Source organism: Siniperca chuatsi, linkage group LG3 (assembly GCF_020085105.1).
Source record: "Siniperca chuatsi isolate FFG_IHB_CAS linkage group LG3, ASM2008510v1, whole genome shotgun sequence".
In the NCBI taxonomy this organism is placed as follows: domain Eukaryota; kingdom Metazoa; phylum Chordata; class Actinopteri; order Centrarchiformes; family Sinipercidae; genus Siniperca; species Siniperca chuatsi.
Genome location: NC_058044.1, coordinates 9,892,929 through 9,911,485, shown reverse-complemented (window position 1 = coordinate 9,911,485; position 18,557 = coordinate 9,892,929). Strand labels below are relative to the sequence as shown.

At 41.2% G+C, this 18,557-nt stretch overlaps 1 protein-coding gene across 4 annotated transcripts in view; it reads left to right on the top strand.

Annotated features, from left to right (window-relative positions):
- The window catches only part of tll1 (tolloid-like 1), a 65,181-nt gene that overhangs the window by 32,556 nt on the left and 14,068 nt on the right, over nucleotides 1-18,557 (top strand). For 3 of the 4 annotated variants that reach the window (XM_044191480.1, XM_044191479.1, XM_044191481.1), the window contains 16 exons: nucleotides 1,622-1,744; nucleotides 1,947-2,027; nucleotides 3,335-3,508; nucleotides 3,609-3,726; nucleotides 5,020-5,198; nucleotides 5,726-5,831; nucleotides 6,932-7,056; nucleotides 8,529-8,644; nucleotides 8,901-9,003; nucleotides 9,383-9,499; nucleotides 10,066-10,211; nucleotides 12,329-12,524; nucleotides 12,616-12,741; nucleotides 13,997-14,157; nucleotides 14,269-14,449; nucleotides 15,216-15,338. In XM_044191480.1, the coding sequence (XP_044047415.1) occupies nucleotides 1,622-1,744; nucleotides 1,947-2,027; nucleotides 3,335-3,508; nucleotides 3,609-3,726; nucleotides 5,020-5,198; nucleotides 5,726-5,831; nucleotides 6,932-7,056; nucleotides 8,529-8,644; nucleotides 8,901-9,003; nucleotides 9,383-9,499; nucleotides 10,066-10,211; nucleotides 12,329-12,524; nucleotides 12,616-12,741; nucleotides 13,997-14,157; nucleotides 14,269-14,449; nucleotides 15,216-15,338 (2,175 nt within the window). The remainder of the gene's footprint in view (nucleotides 1-1,621; nucleotides 1,745-1,946; nucleotides 2,028-3,334; nucleotides 3,509-3,608; nucleotides 3,727-5,019; nucleotides 5,199-5,725; nucleotides 5,832-6,931; nucleotides 7,057-8,528; nucleotides 8,645-8,900; nucleotides 9,004-9,382; nucleotides 9,500-10,065; nucleotides 10,212-12,328; nucleotides 12,525-12,615; nucleotides 12,742-13,996; nucleotides 14,158-14,268; nucleotides 14,450-15,215; nucleotides 15,339-18,557) is intronic. The other variant, XM_044191482.1, reaches the window with a different exon arrangement.

Here is an 18,557-nt window from a genome sequence, read left to right as displayed (position 1 = left end):
GGAAGCATGTTAGGAGGGGATCTCTTCACGGCCAGTGAAGAGGAGGAATGACTACAGCGATCAATAACTGTTTCACTGTACATATGGATGAATATGAATATGTGAATATTGTACGACAGACTTGATCCTTTAATGGTTGTGGACAGTGTGCACGAGATACGCTGAAACCTTTAGCCAGATTGTATGCAAAGAGGGAGGAAAGAAGGATGTGAGGATGAGTGGGGAGAGGATGGAGTGGTCCGAGTTGGCAAGGCGGGAGGGGGAAGGGGGGAGGGCACAGTGGTGGGAGTGTCACTTGCCAAAAGGCTTACACATGGCCTTATATCAGACCACTGTAAGACCACCGGGGGTGACTGTGCGGCTGTGTGTGTCAGAGAAAGACACAGAGCGTAGGATAGCGAGGGAGGGAGGGAAACAAAGCTTTACTAAGCTCTCTGGGCTGATATCAAACACAAGTTTCATGGTATTTGAGTGTGGTATCTGCTGTGTAATTGGAGTGAGTGAAACCACAACAGAACAGACTCTGTACTGTGGTATGACAGTGTTGCTAGAAGCAGTAACCAGGACCAGAGGATTCAGTTCATGTGATGACTTCACCTCTACAGATAACATTGAACATTGTATTTACCTGATCTCAGCTCTGCACTGAAGGTCTTAGCCTTAGTCAAACAGTTTGTACTTGCAAATAAATCCAAGCCAAACAGCCTTGAAACAGGACATCATTCTGAAAAAGACCCTAGTTAACTGGATCCAATTTTGTTTGGGTCCAGTGGTTTTAATACCCACATGTTGAAGAAAATTGGTCAATTACTCGTTTGCAAAGCCACAGACTACACATTCTTTTTAAGCCCTTGTAGAGTTTTTGTTATTATCTCCATTTCTGACTGACACGATGGTTGGGATGACCGCTGGTTAATGAGGAATGACAATTGTATAACTTCTATTTAATTTAATTTAATTCACTGAGACCAATACTCTCTTTTTCAAGAGCGCCCTGTCCACACTCACACAGTTACACTCATAGCTGGAAGCTGCCATAGTACAACCACAGTCTGATTTGTTGGCCACTGAATAGCTCCACTGGAGCATTTGGGGCTGAAAGGCCTTGCTCGAGAGCACCTTAACCATGGTAATTATATTAATGACAAACACATAAAATTCAAACCACACATAAAGAACAAAACAGACATTTTTTACTGGGCATGGCTCACTCTGGAAAAATACCACACACCTACATGGCCATCTAACTCACTAACCAAAACAAACCAGCCAACATGGCTGCCTCGCACCCAGAGGGCAGCGCTCTCGAATTAACAGGCACAATATCAGACTTGTCTTGGTCACTGTTGGATCTGTTAAAAACTTACTTTTGAGATGACTCAGACCTGAGACCTGAGACAGGGAAAAACGTGGAAAATATAGACCCGAGGTCTGATGCAAGTTGGGTCAAGAACTTGAATGTGAATTATAAAGAGCGCACAAACACGGCACACTAACCTTGTTCCCTTGCCACTGCTTATGAAGACGAATATTACATTTTGCTTTTAATAATTGCTAACTTGATGATGTTAGTGATTCTGCTGTTTGTGATTATAACAAATGTTTTCCTCTTAACTTCCAGCTGCATTCTGGGGCGACATCGCTTTAGACGAGGAGGACCTGCGCATGTTTCAGATTGACAGGACGATAGACCTCACACAACACACACACATGCACACACACTCCCGACAGGGGCACACGTCTGGTAAGTGAACTCGGCGTCTCACTCTCACTCAGTAATCATCATGTAATGCTCCCTCTCATGTTTCCTTTGAAACTCTCTCATTACCCATCAGCTGCAGAGTAAAGCAGCTTGAATAGGAAGGAAGTAGACAGAGGCCTCCTGAGGATATCAGCATTTATTGTGCATTGTTCGTGTTTTGATTTTTGGCTCTTGTGTGTGTCAGGTGGCCTGGAGGAACATGAAATTGCTAAGAAGAGAGGATCTTTATATCTACTGCTGGAGAGAATACGTAGGTTTGGCTTCGGTAAGGACCCTGAACTTTACTACACACTCTAATTTCTGTTACCAAAGACCATAATGGTATCCTAGATCTTCCGGGAAGCCACTGGTTTCCATTATTATCATACAGTATGAAAACCAACTTCTCTGCAGAGACTCGAAGCTTTGATCACACTTTTTAAATCCAACTTCGTATGCACTGCCAAGGAGATTTTTGGTCGCTGCTTTAACCATGTCCCTGTAACCATGCAAACAAAAAAAGGTAATGAAATGTTCACTGTGACAGATGACAATGTCTCTGCAAGTTGATTTTCATGTCATAGTGAAATGAATGGAACTGAATGGTTCCCTGCTGATATATGAAGCGTCCTGCTTGGAGCAGTGATGCTTTTCAGCTGCAATAAAAGTTGGAGGACAGATTCATATTTTTGAATGTATCAATACAATAAAAAGAATAATTATTATAAAGACCAAACTAAAAGAAAACAAACATTTGCTGGGTGAAATATCAACCATCAATTTTAGCTACCACGTTTGCTGTAAAGGCTGTTTGAGCCTCTTTAGTGATCTAACTACATTACTTATCGCAACAATATTCGCATTGCAGCCTGTAGGTCTTTGCAAGAAGTAATTTTGGCTCATTTTAAAACTTGCAAATGGCTAGAAACACATGCTAATCGCTATTTGCCAATAATAAGCCACTATAATGTGAATATGTCTTAAATCATCCAAACCACTGGTCCTTTTAGGCTTAATGGAGAATGTCCATTTCACTGTTTTAACTGTGATTTCTTTGTGATGAGAAAGTCAGACGCCTCTGAAGCGCAGTCAGACCCAGATGACGGCTACAGGCTGAAATGCGTCAGTTTTATAACAAAGTTGTTTTCAATACTCAAGTGTTGCTAGACCTTTGACAGTTCACGGCTGTTTTCCTTCTCTATGCTCTTTGCAAATGGGCAAAGTTGTACCACAACCCCTACTCTACTGAAGCATGATCAGATCCACAACTACAGAATGTTTGAGTTACCTTTTTTTAGCACAACTCAACTCATTCAGTGTACATTATAAACTTCTTTAAATTAAATGTTAACAGTATTACACTTCCAGAGCTATACCCGTCTGAGTTTTATTACCCTCTGATCTGAAAACAAACTCTGAAAGGTCACGTATAATAAGAAATAGTGTGATCCAATAATCTCAGGGCACATTTATGAATTGATATTCATAATAATAATAGACCAGAAATGTATTCAGTTTGAACACACATAACACACACAAGAACTTGCAGTAAAGGTAGATTTGACGGTTGTTTCTCACTCCTCGCTCTATTAGACTATTTCCCCATGAACTCCAGCAAGGGAGCTGCCAGTCCCAAGAGCCAAACTGGGAAAGGTGGGAGGACTGGGAGCGTTGTGAAAAGCCGTATTCCCCGAGCAGCCACATCCCGAGCTGAGCGGATATGGCCTGGGGGAGTCATTCCCTACGTCATAGGAGGAAACTTCACTGGTAAGCAACTCTACTGGACTGCTGCCCGTACTGCTTAACAGTAAAATACACGCTGACGTGTGATTGTGTGAAAGTAGGATGTAAAATGTGTGTGTTTCAGGTAGTCAGAGGGCCATGTTTAAGCAGGCCATGCGTCACTGGGAGAAACAGACGTGCGTAACTTTCATTGAGAAAACAGATGAGGAAAGCTACATAGTGTTCACCTACAGACCCTGCGGGTGAGTTTGGTGAATCTCTTTGTGGATGTGTGATTGTGTGTGAGTGTGTATGTAGAGTTCAGCAGTGACCTTGTCACAGCGAGAGACGATACGCTCACTCAACAATGGCTCCACTTCCCCTCCTGTCCTGCTCCTGTTTCCCCATCCCACCAATCACACTGCTCAGTCTAAGGTTTTGTATGTTTGTGCAGTTTTTTTGTTCATACTCTGCAGAAGTGCATTGTTCTGTCGAGTGGCAGCACGGTGGGGTCATAGTGTGTTTGTACAGTGGTGGCACTTCACTGACTGGCAGTAAGTTGTAAGGATTCAGAGTGGCTGAAATCAGGACGTTTGGGTTTATCTCTCCAAGCTGTTGTTCTGCAGATGGTTGAAAGAGCAGGATATGTAGGATATTTGAGAAATTGCAGAATATATTAGTGCTGAAATGATAAGTTGATAAATCGATTAATTCATCAGCAGAAAATTAATGAACTGCAATTGTGACTACCTATTAATCTATTAATTAAAGTAATTTGTAAAGCAAAAACAAACATTCACTGGTTCCAGCTTATCAAATATGAGGATTTGCTGCTTTTTTTCTATTTTCTATTACTGTGAATTAAAACCTTTGTCTCTTCCATGTAGATGAATGAAAGATCTGCGTGTTAACTGATGATGCCAGTTGTCTTGTGTTCTGTGATAGGCTGGCTGCATCAGAGATTAGACACTTTAATCTGATGTATAAATACCCTGCATCTTGGATGTGCAGCGTGTGTGACGGAGAGAGGCAGAGATGCAGAGAGAAATGCAGAAAAAAAAAGTAACGGTTTATAAAAGAAGCACAGTACATTTGTGGCACCTGTTGTAGGTGAAGTAGTTGTGCTGATACGAGAGCTGCAAATGCTGGAAGAAAAGACTCTATCTCCAGTGACTCCTGATCCTTATCCTTACCAGCAATCAGCTCACTGGATAACTTTAATCAGATTTGTTAGCCTGGCACGGATGTCTCGGCTAACCAGAAAAAAACAATGAGTGTGTGTGTGTGTGTGTGTGTTCTGTGAGCAGCGATATGTGAATTCTCACAGTTTATTCACATTAGGTTATGAAACTGCAGCGTTATCGGAGTGTTGTATGTAAATAAATCCTGCTGCTTTTCCTCTGGTGGACGTAGTACGGAGCAGGAAATCCTGAAAAGACCGTGTGTGTTTGTGTGTGTGTTCATACAGCACTGCTGATGCTTTTTCCACTGCCAAATGTGTAGTAAAAATCGTCCGCCTATCTCCCTGCTATCAACTTCCTACTAATCCTTACTAGGTGTTGTTCCTATGTGGGTCGTCGTGGCAACGGGCCTCAGGCTATCTCTATAGGCAAGAACTGTGACAAGTTTGGCATTGTGGTGCACGAACTGGGCCACGTCATTGGCTTCTGGCATGAGCACACGCGGCCTGACCGTGACGATCATGTGACCATCATCCGGGATAACATCCAACCAGGTGAGACTCAGAACCCAAGATGCACCTGGGTCTCTGTTAGAATCATACAGAGTTGTTTCTAGCTGGAGACACGTTTATGGACGTTTATGGACACAGTGTGTGTGCACGTTTTCAAATTCACACTCGTGTCCGACCCTGTATGAGTGTGAATGAGTCTTTTAATGACTGTGAAGTCACAAAGACCCCCAGACTGTCTCTTTTTCTCCCACACACTCTTCAGCACCACAACGCAGTCTGACAGGTGTGACAGGTGTGACTGCTGTGTAAAATGACATAGTAGTGTATCAGACCTGACCCTAGTCTTTTATTTAGAAACATATGAGAGTTCTCAACTATGCTGCTCTATTGGACTTCAAGTATTTTTAATAAATACCCTTAAAATGCCTTATCTATTCAGACTTAATCATTTAAGTTATGCTTTGTGTGTACAGTGTTGTGTAAAGAATATTTTTGTTGATGTGTGTTAAAACTAAACCTTCTAACGCTGCATGTGTGTGTATTTGTATGTGCATATGTGTGGTTCCCAGGCCAGGAGTACAACTTCCTCAAGATGGAGCCAGGGGAGGTCAACTCTCTTGGGGAGGCATATGATTTTGATAGCATCATGCACTACGCCAGGAACACCTTCTCACGGTAACCAGCGGCACATCTCATCTGTTGACTTGGTGTTGAATTTACAAAACAAATCAAAACTGATTTTTGTCAACTTTAAAGTCTGCTCTGTAATTTTGTGAACCAGTGACCTTTTTGAATGTGTCTCTATGCTGATGTTGTTGTTTAGTGTTGTGAGGTGGAGCTGATAGATAGAGCTACCCATGACCAACCAGGGCAAGTAAAGGCTCTGTGCAACATGTTAAAAACGAATATAGAAAGAGTGCAACTGTTCCTTTTCCAGGGCACATAGTGAATTAAAAAACATTTTCAACATTAACTGTATTTATCATCATCATTACTGAGCTGTGCATGAACAACACCTTACTTAGTGACCAACAAGCTACATTGTGTAACAAACAAAACAGAGTAGGTATTTTAGCCAGAGACATTAGTGAAGGGGATGCAGTTTGCTTCGTTTGTGGACTCCTGCCCACATGTCAGAGTGACCTGCTAAATCTTGGGGGTCAACAAGAAAGAATGTGTAATAAAAAGGATAGAGGAGCATTTAGCTACTAAAGAGCCATTTCCCTCAGGAGTTGGTGGAGATCAAAAACAGAGCTAAAAGAGAGTGAATATTGGACTTACATTCACCAGGTGGCCGGAAACATGACTCCAAATTAATCATAGTGTTACTCCATAGCTGTTTGTGGGGGTCTCTCAGGTTAGAAAACACTGAGTTAGAGTATCTGAGCTCTAATCAGACTTGTGCTTTTGTGGACATTTACATCTATAGCACACTTGTGAGAAATTGGAAATAGTCGCTCGCCAGTGCAGTAAAACTAATGAACATCTTTCAGCATCTGAAAGCAGCCAGTTTATTTGGCAGTGAGAGCAGTCACGGGTTCACTTTCCATGCTTTCCATGTGAGGATGCTTTTTAATCTCTGCCATACCTACTCTCACAACCCCTCCTATTCCCCACTCAGCTCTAACTCACACATTAGAGGAAAACACAAAAAAAACCCAATGACGTTCAGTATTTGCATGGACGTCATAAATGTATGTGTATTGAAATGTTTTATTTGATTTCCTTGTAATGAGTGCATGATGTGTGTTAAATCTCTCTTTTCCTCGCTGAAGGGGGATGTTCCTCGACACCATCCTTCCATCCAGAGATGAAAACGGGGTCCGACCTGCTATTGGCCAGCGGACCAGGCTCAGTAAAGGAGACATTGCACAGGCAAGGAAGCTGTATAGATGTCCAGGTACTGATATATTTACTACGAGACCACAGTGTGTATGTGTGTGTGTTGTTGGAATAAAAGATGACCTCTGTTTATCTGCTCGCATCTTTGGTGTAAAATTTGCCCGCCCCTCCACTCTCCAAGGCACAGAGGTGAAGTTGAGTAATTTGTTTTTCCATGTGACGCTTCCCTCTCTGTTTTCGGATCTCACAGACATCACACACACTCTTCCCATCAGTTCTTGCCCACACCCGTGCAGTTCTGGCGTCCCTCTGGTCCCTGTTGTACGGTTCTGACGTGATCTGGATCTGCTCTCAAGCTGAGCTGTGCAGTAATGTCGCAAAGGTTTCCGATCGCAAATGCTGCCATCCCTTTTTGGCCCACACACACTCACATCCCCAAGACGAGTTCACACTTTAGGTCATCATGTACGCATGATGTACTGTATCTGAGACAAACAGATTGAATGATATTTGTCACCATTCTGGTTTACTTACCAAAGTCTCTGTTTCAGTGTTTTTGTGTGTGTAGTTATTCATTTTGCTGATTTTTTTTAATTTATCTGAGAATATTGCATTTATTTTATTCATTAAAATTAATAACTTCACATATATTATAGTATGTTATTCTACTAAATCCATTTTGATACTGGAGCGAGACTGTGTTTGCGTGTCCCAGCTGGAAATAGATACAACTTCAGCGTTATAAGGTCATATTTAAGTGATACCATATTCACTGACAGATGAACAGAGCTCCAGGGCATTGTGGGGGAAAACAGCATGCATGATGGGATAGGAGGGGCATATTTGGCTAACCTCCTTTTGAGAGGGAGTGAGGGTGTTAAACTCTGAATGAAGGATAAAGAGAGCAATATTGTCTGATAATTCTCCATGAATTCCCATCCAGCTGTAATAGTTTTTTTTTGTTGTTGTCTTCATTGTGATAAATTTAAAGTCTATCACTCTCGTTCACTTACTCTAAATGACTCTACTACTGGGGAATGTTTAATTCTGCTAAACGTTGACGAGGCTTAATGACTGTGGTCGGACCTCACATGTATACTGATACCCACAGGAATACAAACGCGCATACTGCAGCCTCCAACATACAAAACAAAAAAAATCCAACATGAAACACGAGTTTGTTTGGGAGGGTAATTTTAATTCCTTTACCATTTTCCGAAATCAGAATCAGAAATACGTGTCTAAAAGTTTCCATGTGGACGGATCAGATATTATAGACATAAACTTTGGCAGAGAGTGTATGAGGCTGTTGTTTTGACGAAATAGTTGTATCGAAGTATATTTATTTTGGTAAATTGGCAGTAAAAGACTGAAAATAATAATAGATATGAGAGCTATGTGTTCTTTAGTAATGTACCGATCATAAGTATCAGTACACGGCTGAAAGGATTATTCACAACAGCAGGACTCACCACAAAAATGTAACTCCATCTGTGTGTGTGTGTGTGTGTGTGTGTGTGTGTGTTGCAGCATGCGGAGAGACGCTTCAAGAGTCAACGGGCAACTTCTCGTCTCCTGGTTACCCCAACGGATACCCTTCATACACACACTGTGTCTGGAGAATATCTGTTACACCCGGAGAAAAGGTGCATACACACACACACACACACACACACACACACACACACACACACACACACACACACACACACACAGTAGCACCCTGCAGTGCAGTGAATGTGCATGCAATAACAATAAGAAACTGCTGACAGAATGACTGTACTGTATATTGATTATATCCAAACACTACAGGTACCACCCTCTTCCTCTTTTCTGCCTCTTCTCTCTAAAGTGCAAACATTTGTGTTAAATATCTAAAATATTTTACTTTTGCTCCTCCAGATTGTTCTTAACTTCACCACCATGGATCTGTATAAAAGCAGTCTGTGTTGGTATGACTACATTGAGGTTCGGGATGGATATTGGAGGAAAGCTCCGCTGCTCGGTAAGATCAAGGCACAGTCAGCCTGCACAGGGCCTGAGGGGCACTGGTTACCCTTTAATAAACTGCCTTTTTGTATTTTTTTGTTCCTTCATTAGCTTTTTAATTTTGCTGAAATAACACACTGAAATCACTTTAAATGATTAAGACTGATGTGACTGCAAGGCTGTGTTCAGACAGTAACACTATATCAACAGGGACTGTATTGAAATGATGCAGGGCTATTATCAGTCTGAACACAGACTCTTAAAGAAGGGCTATTAGGTTTAGAAGTGTTGTTATCATGTTTTTAACATTTCATAGATTATATTTCTTCAACAATCACTGGACAACACGAGTTATGGTTCTAACAGGGTTTGTCTTTATGTGTGTGTTTTAACAGGCAGGTTTTGTGGAGATAAAGTTCCTGATGTCTTGATCTCCACTGACAGCAGGATGTGGATTGAGTTCCGCAGCAGCAGCAACTGGGTGGGAAAAGGCTTCGCTGCCATTTATGAAGGTAACCTTACAAACAAACAAATAATCAAATAAATAAATAAATACATAAATATATATAAATGCACAGATTGTGTACATGATAAAACAAGGGCTGATTTCAAATTTGATGACTGTGACTTTTGTGAGCAGTTTTCTTGGAGCTTGCATAATTCATACACACACAGTGTTCAGGTGTTGTTGGTCAGTGCAGTTAATGCTAATCTATCCTGTCTGTCTCTGTCTCTCTCTCTCCCTCTCTCTCTCTGTCTCTGTCACTCTCTCTCTGTCTCTGTCTCTGTCACTCTCTCACTCTGTCTCTGTCTCTCTCTCTCTGTCTTTGTCACTCTGTCACTCTGTCTCAATGTCTGTCTGTCTGTCTGTCTCTGTCTCTGTCTCTGTCTGTTTCTCTCTCTGTCTGTCTCTGTGTCTCTGTTTCTCTCTCTGTTTGTCTCTCTCTCTCTCTGTCTCTCTCTGTCTGTCTCTCTCTCTGTCTGTCTCTGTGTCTCTGTTTCTCTCTCTGTTTGTCTCTCTCTCTCTCTGTCTCTCTCTCTCTCTCTGTCTCTCTCTGTCTGTCTCTCTCCTGTGCAGCGATCTGTGGAGGGGAAATCACCAAGGACTCAGGACAGATTCAGTCTCCCAACTATCCTGATGACTACAGACCCTCCAAAGAGTGTGTGTGGAGGATCACTGTGTCCGAGGGATTCAACGTGGGGCTCAGCTTCCAGGCCTTCGAGGTGACTCACTCCTTATGTGTGTGTGTGTGTGTGTGTGTGTGTGCTCATGTTTGTGTGTGTGTTTCTCTCTCTTTCTCCCCCCCTGTGTGTGTGTTCAGGAATGTCTGGGTCAAATTTCACGCTCGTATAGCTGCTAGGAAGTTAATAACGGTGGTGTTGCATGTATGTGTGTGTGTGTATGTGTGCGCGTGTACACAGAAACAGAGCAGTTGAGGATTAGTTTTGTAATTTGAATGCTGTATAAATGTCAGTGGGCTAAACGACTCAGGGGCAAATTCACAAAGAATAAATTGCGGCCGCTGATAGCACCATGAATTGCGCATAATTTGCAACCGCTATCTGCGGCGTCTCAAGGTTCAATTCACAAAAGGATATTGTGCGAATGATATTATAGCGCAAACACACCCATAAAGTTTTGCAGCTGAGTGCAATTTGCCATTGTTTTGTGTCTGTTAAATGTTCATCTGCAACTTTCTGTAGTGGCCCCAGTAATATTTGTTCTTAAGGTGTACTGAAGTAGCATTGGCTGAGCACATGGTTAAGCAACGTTTGAGTCAAAAAGTATTACAAATGCAGTTGCTAGAACAAAACTTTACACTCATGTGGAAAGAGGTGTTTGATTTGAAAGAGTACTTATTCTGATTCTAATTCTAACTATTTAATTATCTTATAACTCCCCCTGCTCTTTCATTTGTTTCTATCTGCGGGATGTCTCTCTTATTTTTCTATGACTAACTCTGTATGGAGTGATTGTGTGTTGTGGTGCTTTAATTGTGCGCTCTCCCATCATGCCTCTGGGTGCATGGAGAGTTGTTTTCTCTCCTACTCAGCTTTTAAGTTGTTTTACAGTTTCATTCCCTCATGGTAAATATCAGGTATTGTACTGTCTCTGTAGCCAGGCGAAGCAATAGCGCATCACAGTACATCATATGTGCACAGGTGGCACAGTCACTGCTGCCATGATCACTGGAAAGTCCAGGTGTGATGCCTCTTATAAATGCGCTTCAGTTACCACCAACTCTCCGAAGATGCTAGTAATTTCACTCTAACTGCTTGTGGCTATTAGCGCTGGTGTGTGTGAATTTGACCGTGCTTTTCAATGAGGCTCATTTGCATAGAAAGGGGCCAATTTTGCGCCAAATGTTGCATATTACCTAATTAACATACAAATAGCACCGGAGCACCAAGATGCTATTTGCTTGGTGCAGTTCACCCTTTTTTACTACACGGTTTTTGTCGTATTTATGCAGGTTTAGCGGCCGCAAAAGCTGCACAATCCTTTTGTGAATTCGCCCCTCGATCTGTACCCAACCTGACTTAACACATGTAAGGTCAAAGGTCAAAGGTCACCTTTACACAGGAGTTAAGATCAACCTCTTAAAATCGCCCCAGTCTCAGACACTTCTATTCTATTCTGTTCATTTCATTTATGTTCTGTTCTGTTCTGTTCTATTCTATTCTATTCTGTTCTATTCTATTTTATTCTGTTGAGTTCTATTCTGATCTGTTCTGTTCTATTCTGTTTTGTTCTATTCTATTCTGATCTGTTCTATTCTATTCTGTTCTATTTTACTCTTTTCTCTTTTAATTCTATTCTGTTTCATTCTGTTCTGTTCTGTTGTATTCTATTCCATTCTATTGTATTGCATTCTATTTTGTTCTATTCTATTCTGTTCTATTCTATTCCATTCAATTCTATTATTTTCTATTCTATTCCATCCCATCTGTGTTTGCATATTCTTGGCCCTACTTTAAAAATGATATTTTTTAGGGGAAAAGGACTTAATTTCTGATGTGACACTAATTAACTACCTAAGTGCATAATTTGTCCATCAGATTTTGTGGACTCACTTCTTGGTTCAACTTTGACCTTAGATAACAAACAGCTTTTCTGTACATAAGGGGATAGTAGAAATATGGAAATTTCCTAATTATTATTATTATTAATATTGATTTGCTAATTAAAATGTTAAAACCAATATGAATGATGGCTAAAACTACACAAATAAGACCCAGCTTGTAAAAAGATGGAATTTTCTTTTAGGAGGTTTTGCAGTTGCCTTGTTGGTAGTCACAGCAGTGTATCTCACTTTGCACCTACATGAATGTTTTTGCAGATCGAGAGGCACGACAGCTGTGCTTACGACTACCTGGAGGTCCGAGATGGCCCTCTGGAGACGAGCCCTCTGATTGGTCGATTCTGTGGCTACGACAAACCTGAGGATGTGCGCTCCACCTCACACACACTGTGGATGAAGTTCGTCTCAGACGGGACAGTTAACAAGGCCGGCTTTGCTGCTAACTTTTTCAAAGGTGTGTGTGTGTGTGTGTGTTTGTGATTAAGAGAGGCTGTGTGTCTGTGTCATCCCAAAGCATTTTGTGCTCTGACGTGTGTGTTTTTCAGAGGAGGACGAGTGTGCCAAGCCAGACAATGGTGGATGTGAACAGAGGTGTGTAAACACTCTCGGCAGCTTCAAGTGTGCCTGTGACCCGGGCTATGAACTAGGTCCTGACAAGAAGAGCTGTGAAGGTAACTGTGTGTGTGCGTGTGTGTGTGTGTGTCTGGAATGCTGAATTCATGTTTGTGCATTCCTTTGTATGCCACTGTGTGTTTCTGTAGGATATGAGTCTTACTCGTTAGAAAAAAAACATCCGAACAGCCTCCATCAACAGGAAAAAACATCTTTCTGACACAAAGCCACATGCCTCCCTGTTCCAGTGCCACAAATGCTGTGAAGGTCCTTTAATCCCACAAAATAAATTAACTACTCGTAATGACCCACATACTGAAACAGCTGAACAAACCTCTTCTAAGGCAGAGAGAGAAAAAACATTGCTAGTGAAATATCCAAATTTTGTGGTTTTGCTGTATTTCTTTGAAGAGCAGTAGTTTTTGGCATCCCCAGTAAATTAATTTGTGGGAAAATATAGAAATTGGGTTTTCAAATTGTATATACAATTACAGTGACATTTTTATAAGGCATTTCAGCTAGCCCACCTCAAAAAGGAGTAATTGTTGGAGAAATGCTCGGCTGAACAAGGTCAAGTACAACAATAATAAAGGAGAAATAACTTGACACAGCGAGAAATTGAGTTGTGGTGTCAGGTGAGCTGTACAGGTGTTATTGTTTCCCGTGAGTGACTTGCATTAGGTCACGTTAACTACTTCCCCTTGAAATTAACAAACATTTCACTTTTCCTTTGAGCTGAATCTGGTTCCTTTATGAAAAATATTCCCAGTGGCATCATCAGTAGAAGTGGAGTCTGCAGCTGACAACAGACCTGTTTGTCCTCCACATTCCATCCTTAACTACATCATATCGGAAATATAACCCTCCTGACTAAAATAAATGCAGGATACAACTGTGTCCATCAAAAATGTGGCAGTAAAATCTCCTCATAGCTCAAAACCAGCCATTCAAACATGATAGCTCTGTTTCTTTACATGTTGGGAAAAATGTGGATTTGACAGGTTCCAGTTGGTGCAGAATGTAACGCAATAATCCACAACTTTAAAAAACAGCGCATTTGAAAGCTAAATTGTCAAAACAACAACAACAACTGACCGAGCATTGAACGGATTAACCACCACCTGCTAATGTACAATGCGGTCTGGCAGAGTCAGGGACAGTCATGTGACATACCTGCATCTGACCACGATGTAAAACAAAACAGCTCAAGATTCCTACTTTTTCTAAGCAATTCTGTCCTTGTGGCTTATAAAACACATATATCAATTCCTAGGAGTGTGTGTAACTGTTTCTGAATTGTTTGTGTGTTTCCAGCGGCATGTGGCGGTCTCCTCTCTAAGTTGAATGGGACCATCAGCACTCCTGGTTGGCCTAAAGAGTATCCACCCAACAAGAACTGTGTGTGGCAGGTGGTCGCTCCCACTCAGTACCGCATCTCCATGCAGTTTGAGGCCTTCGAGCTGGAGGGAAATGAGGTGAGTGTGTGTGTGTGTGTGTGTTGTCTGTTCATAACAGGAAAAGGGAGATGCTAACCATAGTAGCTACCTTGTGGATGTGTGTTACAAGAGCCTTATTTGTGTGTTTAGGTGTGTAAATATGACTACGTGGAGGTGCGGAGCGGTCTTTCATCTGACTCTAAGCTGCATGGCAAATACTGTGGCACAGAGGTCCCCGAGGTCATCACCTCTCAGTACAACAACATGAGGATTGAGTTCAAGTCTGACAATACCGTCTCCAAGAAAGGCTTCAAGGCTCACTTCTTCTCAGGTAAGACACATGTGTTCTGATCTGTGAGTGTGTGTGTGTGTGTGTGTGTGTGTGTGTGTGTGTGTGTTTGTCAGGGGTCGGCAGAGCAGTGTATTTTGTCAAAATATCAGTGTTTTGAACAAACGCTTTGAGAAGCTTCTAGTGTGGCTATGTGGATACTTTAATTTCAGCATGAAACTGGCTCACGACCGGAAATCATTGTAACTGACATAAATCTAAGCCGCTGCCCTCTGCGCTGTAAACTTTAATGGAGATTTTTGTAATATCTCACCGGAGCTTCGCTGGTGTCTTCATTGGGCTAAAGTTTTTCACCTGCAGAGTATTTCCATCCCTAGAACAACACCGAAATTGGAGGAACCTGCAACCACACCAACCAACGTTTTGTTAATTTGTTCCATTCTGTTAATTAATTATACCTACAATATCCATCCATAGAAACTGCTGTATGGTTAAAATGGTTAAGTTTAGACAGCTAAAACACTTAGTTGCGGTTAGGGAAAGATCATTGTCAAGGTTAAATAGCAACAGTTAAAGCCTAGGGAATCCATTCCTGATTTTGTGTCCTCTACCCACCTTCACTGTGTGTTAATTTGAGTGTATGTCTGCTTGCATGGTATTTGTGGAAATATCCATATGTGTGTGCGTACCCCTCTGTTTTTCTGCCTGTCTACATGTGTTGTGTCCGTCTGTCATGCCGTGGCTCCTGAGCCTCCACCGGCTCTCAGGCCTCCTGCACCCACCCTGCGCTCTGCCCTCTCTCCCTCAGACAGGCTGGCTCTGTGTCAAGAGCGTATGTTTGTGTTTGAGTCATGCCAGGACATAAAGCGCGGCCGCTCTCCCACTCGTGGCCATGTCAACAACAAGCTGGCAACCTCGTCAAAGGTCAGAGGTAACATGACCTCACAGTCGGCATCTCTGATTGGCTCTGGTCTATTGTGTGAAGAGGGAATGGATGGATCCTGTTTTAATGGCGTGGATCATTGTTTAATCCATTCTCCTCCAGAGGGAAACATGTGCTCGGTCCCAATTCCATGTTACATCCGAATACTATATCAACTAGGAATGGATGATAATACAATGTTAGCATTTATCGACTTTCAGCAGAATAAGATATCAAATTAGTTAATTAGTTAATAAGATAGCAAATTTCTGTGGTCTGAATTAATTATTCCATGCAAGCTGCAATTAAAAACAACACAAAAATGTTATGGAAGCTTTGTTTTACACTTATGAAGAGTTTGGTGGAACACAGTTCATTGCTTTGAATATCAGTTTGATTATTTTAAATGATTTAAATGATTTAGCATACATTTGGCTTGTTGTGATATATTTTTACATTTGAAAATGGCCCTATTATTTGCAGTAGGTACACAAGACATAAATGCACTGTACTGCTTTGTAGTAAAAGGAAATAATTGTGCACCAATGGACGTCAGTCAAACTGCAACTTTCGGAAGCTACAGCCAGTTTCAAATTTGGAAATCTTTTTTTTGTTGTCTGATGTGTTTCCAGAATAGTCACAATATTTATTTTGTTTTATTTAATTAGTATGTTGTATGGAATTGGGACACAACTATGATTCCCCAGTAAAACACAACAAATATACCCTACTTTCTCTTGGAGGGATGAATTTGTTGGATGTTAACATTAGATAATAACAATTTTAGGAAGTTGTCCTGAAGAAAAGATCCAAATTTCTCTTTTCTTACTCTAACATTTACAGTAACTAAAAAGGGAAATGGCGAAATTGATCGAAAAGGCAACTTCAATGTAACATTTTGGCCGCTTTCTCCTCCTTCAGAGGAAATAAAGCTGTCAACTGGATGAGCTCGTCAAAATTCAGTTACCTGCAGAACACCTGGAGTTAAACCGCTCAGTGGAGCAGAAATTACTTACTCAGATATAGATAATGTGTGTGTGTGTGTTAAAAGTTGCATTGTGAGTGGCTCTGCTATTGTCAGAAGCTTCCAGCGATAGCTTTTGGTTGGCAAAGATCCATCAACTTTAGGGAGGTCCCTTCGGCCTCCCACACATTACTAATCCATGTGCGTGTGCATGTGTGTGTGTGCGTGCGTGCGTGTGTGCATGTGGACATTGTGTGCTTGACCTGAAGAAAGCTACAATGAACACTGTGTAGCATCAACTGCAAAGCTTCTTAGCGTGTGATAGGGTGAGACTGAGCCCACAATAGCACTGTAATACCACATCAGACACAGACAAACACACACACACACACACACACACACACAAACACAGCAAGAGAGAGAGAGAGGAGGATTTAGTGGTTTCATTAAAAGCAGATCTAGTTTGATTCACAAGCTCTTGAGTTGAGGTGAGACTCTGCGTCTGTGTCTAATCTCACATCTCTTTATGGGAATCTGTCTCACAGTCACAAACACACTCTTCTCTGTCTCCCACACTCTCCCTGTACATGCTCTGTCTTCCTGTGCGGTCATCTGTAAATCCCCACCTCTCTGCCTCGGTCTCTGACACATCACTGTTGTCAATGTGGCATCCCCACACAGAGGGTGTCTTCCCTGCTCCTTCCAGCTCCACCCTGTGAGCCGCTCTGTTCCCCAAGTGTTCAGCTTTACTAAAGGGCTTTGTCATCACCCAGCCTACTGAGGAGAAGCCATGTGGTTAGTAGAAGCCACTAATTAAAAGATGAGGCAGATAAGAGAAGCAAGAAAACACCTCAGTTTAGTTTGTTTCAGTTTTTGTTTTAAGTCTACAAACCTTTTAACCTCTTAACAAGCAGCGGCCTGTCAGTGGCTCAGTCATTGCTGTGCAGCCAAATATTGTTCAAGTTTACATAGAACTTTATTTTAAGTTCTTGTGGAGATCCCTAAATTTCCAAAGATACCAAATATATCAATATAATAATATATCAAAATATAATTTTGGGGAAATGTGTAAAAAAAAATGTTTACACGAAGAATAAAGTCCTGAGTTTGAATATTTCACTCACTGTTAACCTCAAATAGCTTCAATGAAGTAAGTTGATCCAGAATGTATATGGTACCATCAGAGTGTGGAATAAGATTTCAACAACCTTAAAGCTACTTCAGGTGAAACAAAGGGGGAAAACTGTTTGTTATAGGAATATTTCAACATTTTGGGAAATATGCATATTCGCTTCTTGCCGAGAATTAGATGAGAAGATCGATACCACTCTCACATCTCTATGGTAAATAAGAAGCTCCAGCTAGCAGCTGGTTAGTTTAACTTAGCACAAAGACTGGAAACAAGGGAAAACTGCTAGCCTGGCTCTGTCCAAAGGTAACAAAATCTGCATACAAGCACCTCTAAAGCTCAGAAATTAACACATTATATCTTGTTTGTTTAATCTTTACAAAAACCAAAGTGTGAAAATGACAAGTTGTGGTTTTACAGGGGGTTATGTGCTGGACTATTTCTTGGCCAGGCACAGTGGCTTCCTGTTGTCTTGCTGTCATTGCAAGCAGCGGAGTATAAACGTTCTGATAGGGGGATTTTGGTACCTTTGGAAAGCTAGACTTATGCTAAGCTAAGCTAACCGGCTGCTGGCTGTAACTTTATATTTAGTGTACAGTTATGAGAGTGGTATCGATCCTCTCATCTAACTCTCGGCAAATAAAGCAAATTTGGCATATTTCCCTGAAATGTCGATCTATTCTTTTATGGTCTCTTTAATTGTACTTTTAAATTGTTTTTCAGCATCAGCTAAGCTGACAAAATCATCTTCTTCTTAATGTTCTGAATGCACACTATACACATAATTTACATTTTTGACTAATTAATTTAAAACAGTTCACTTGCCTCACTCTACCAACATTGCTGTATCACCATCACAGAATACTAACATAACTGGTTATACTGTAGAAATACAGTATAACCAGTTATGCTAATGAGATCATTAGAAAGGTATTAATAAGCAACATTTTTTATTTTGTTATAGTTGATTTTATGTATACACTACTGACAGTATGAACAGTATGAACATGTGCAGCAGTTAGTAGGCAAGATATATAGTACAGGTATAAGTACATGTAATGGCAATAATGAGACAAATACAGAATAAACAGCTGGAGGTATGATATAAATACATGTATACACTATTAGGTCAGAA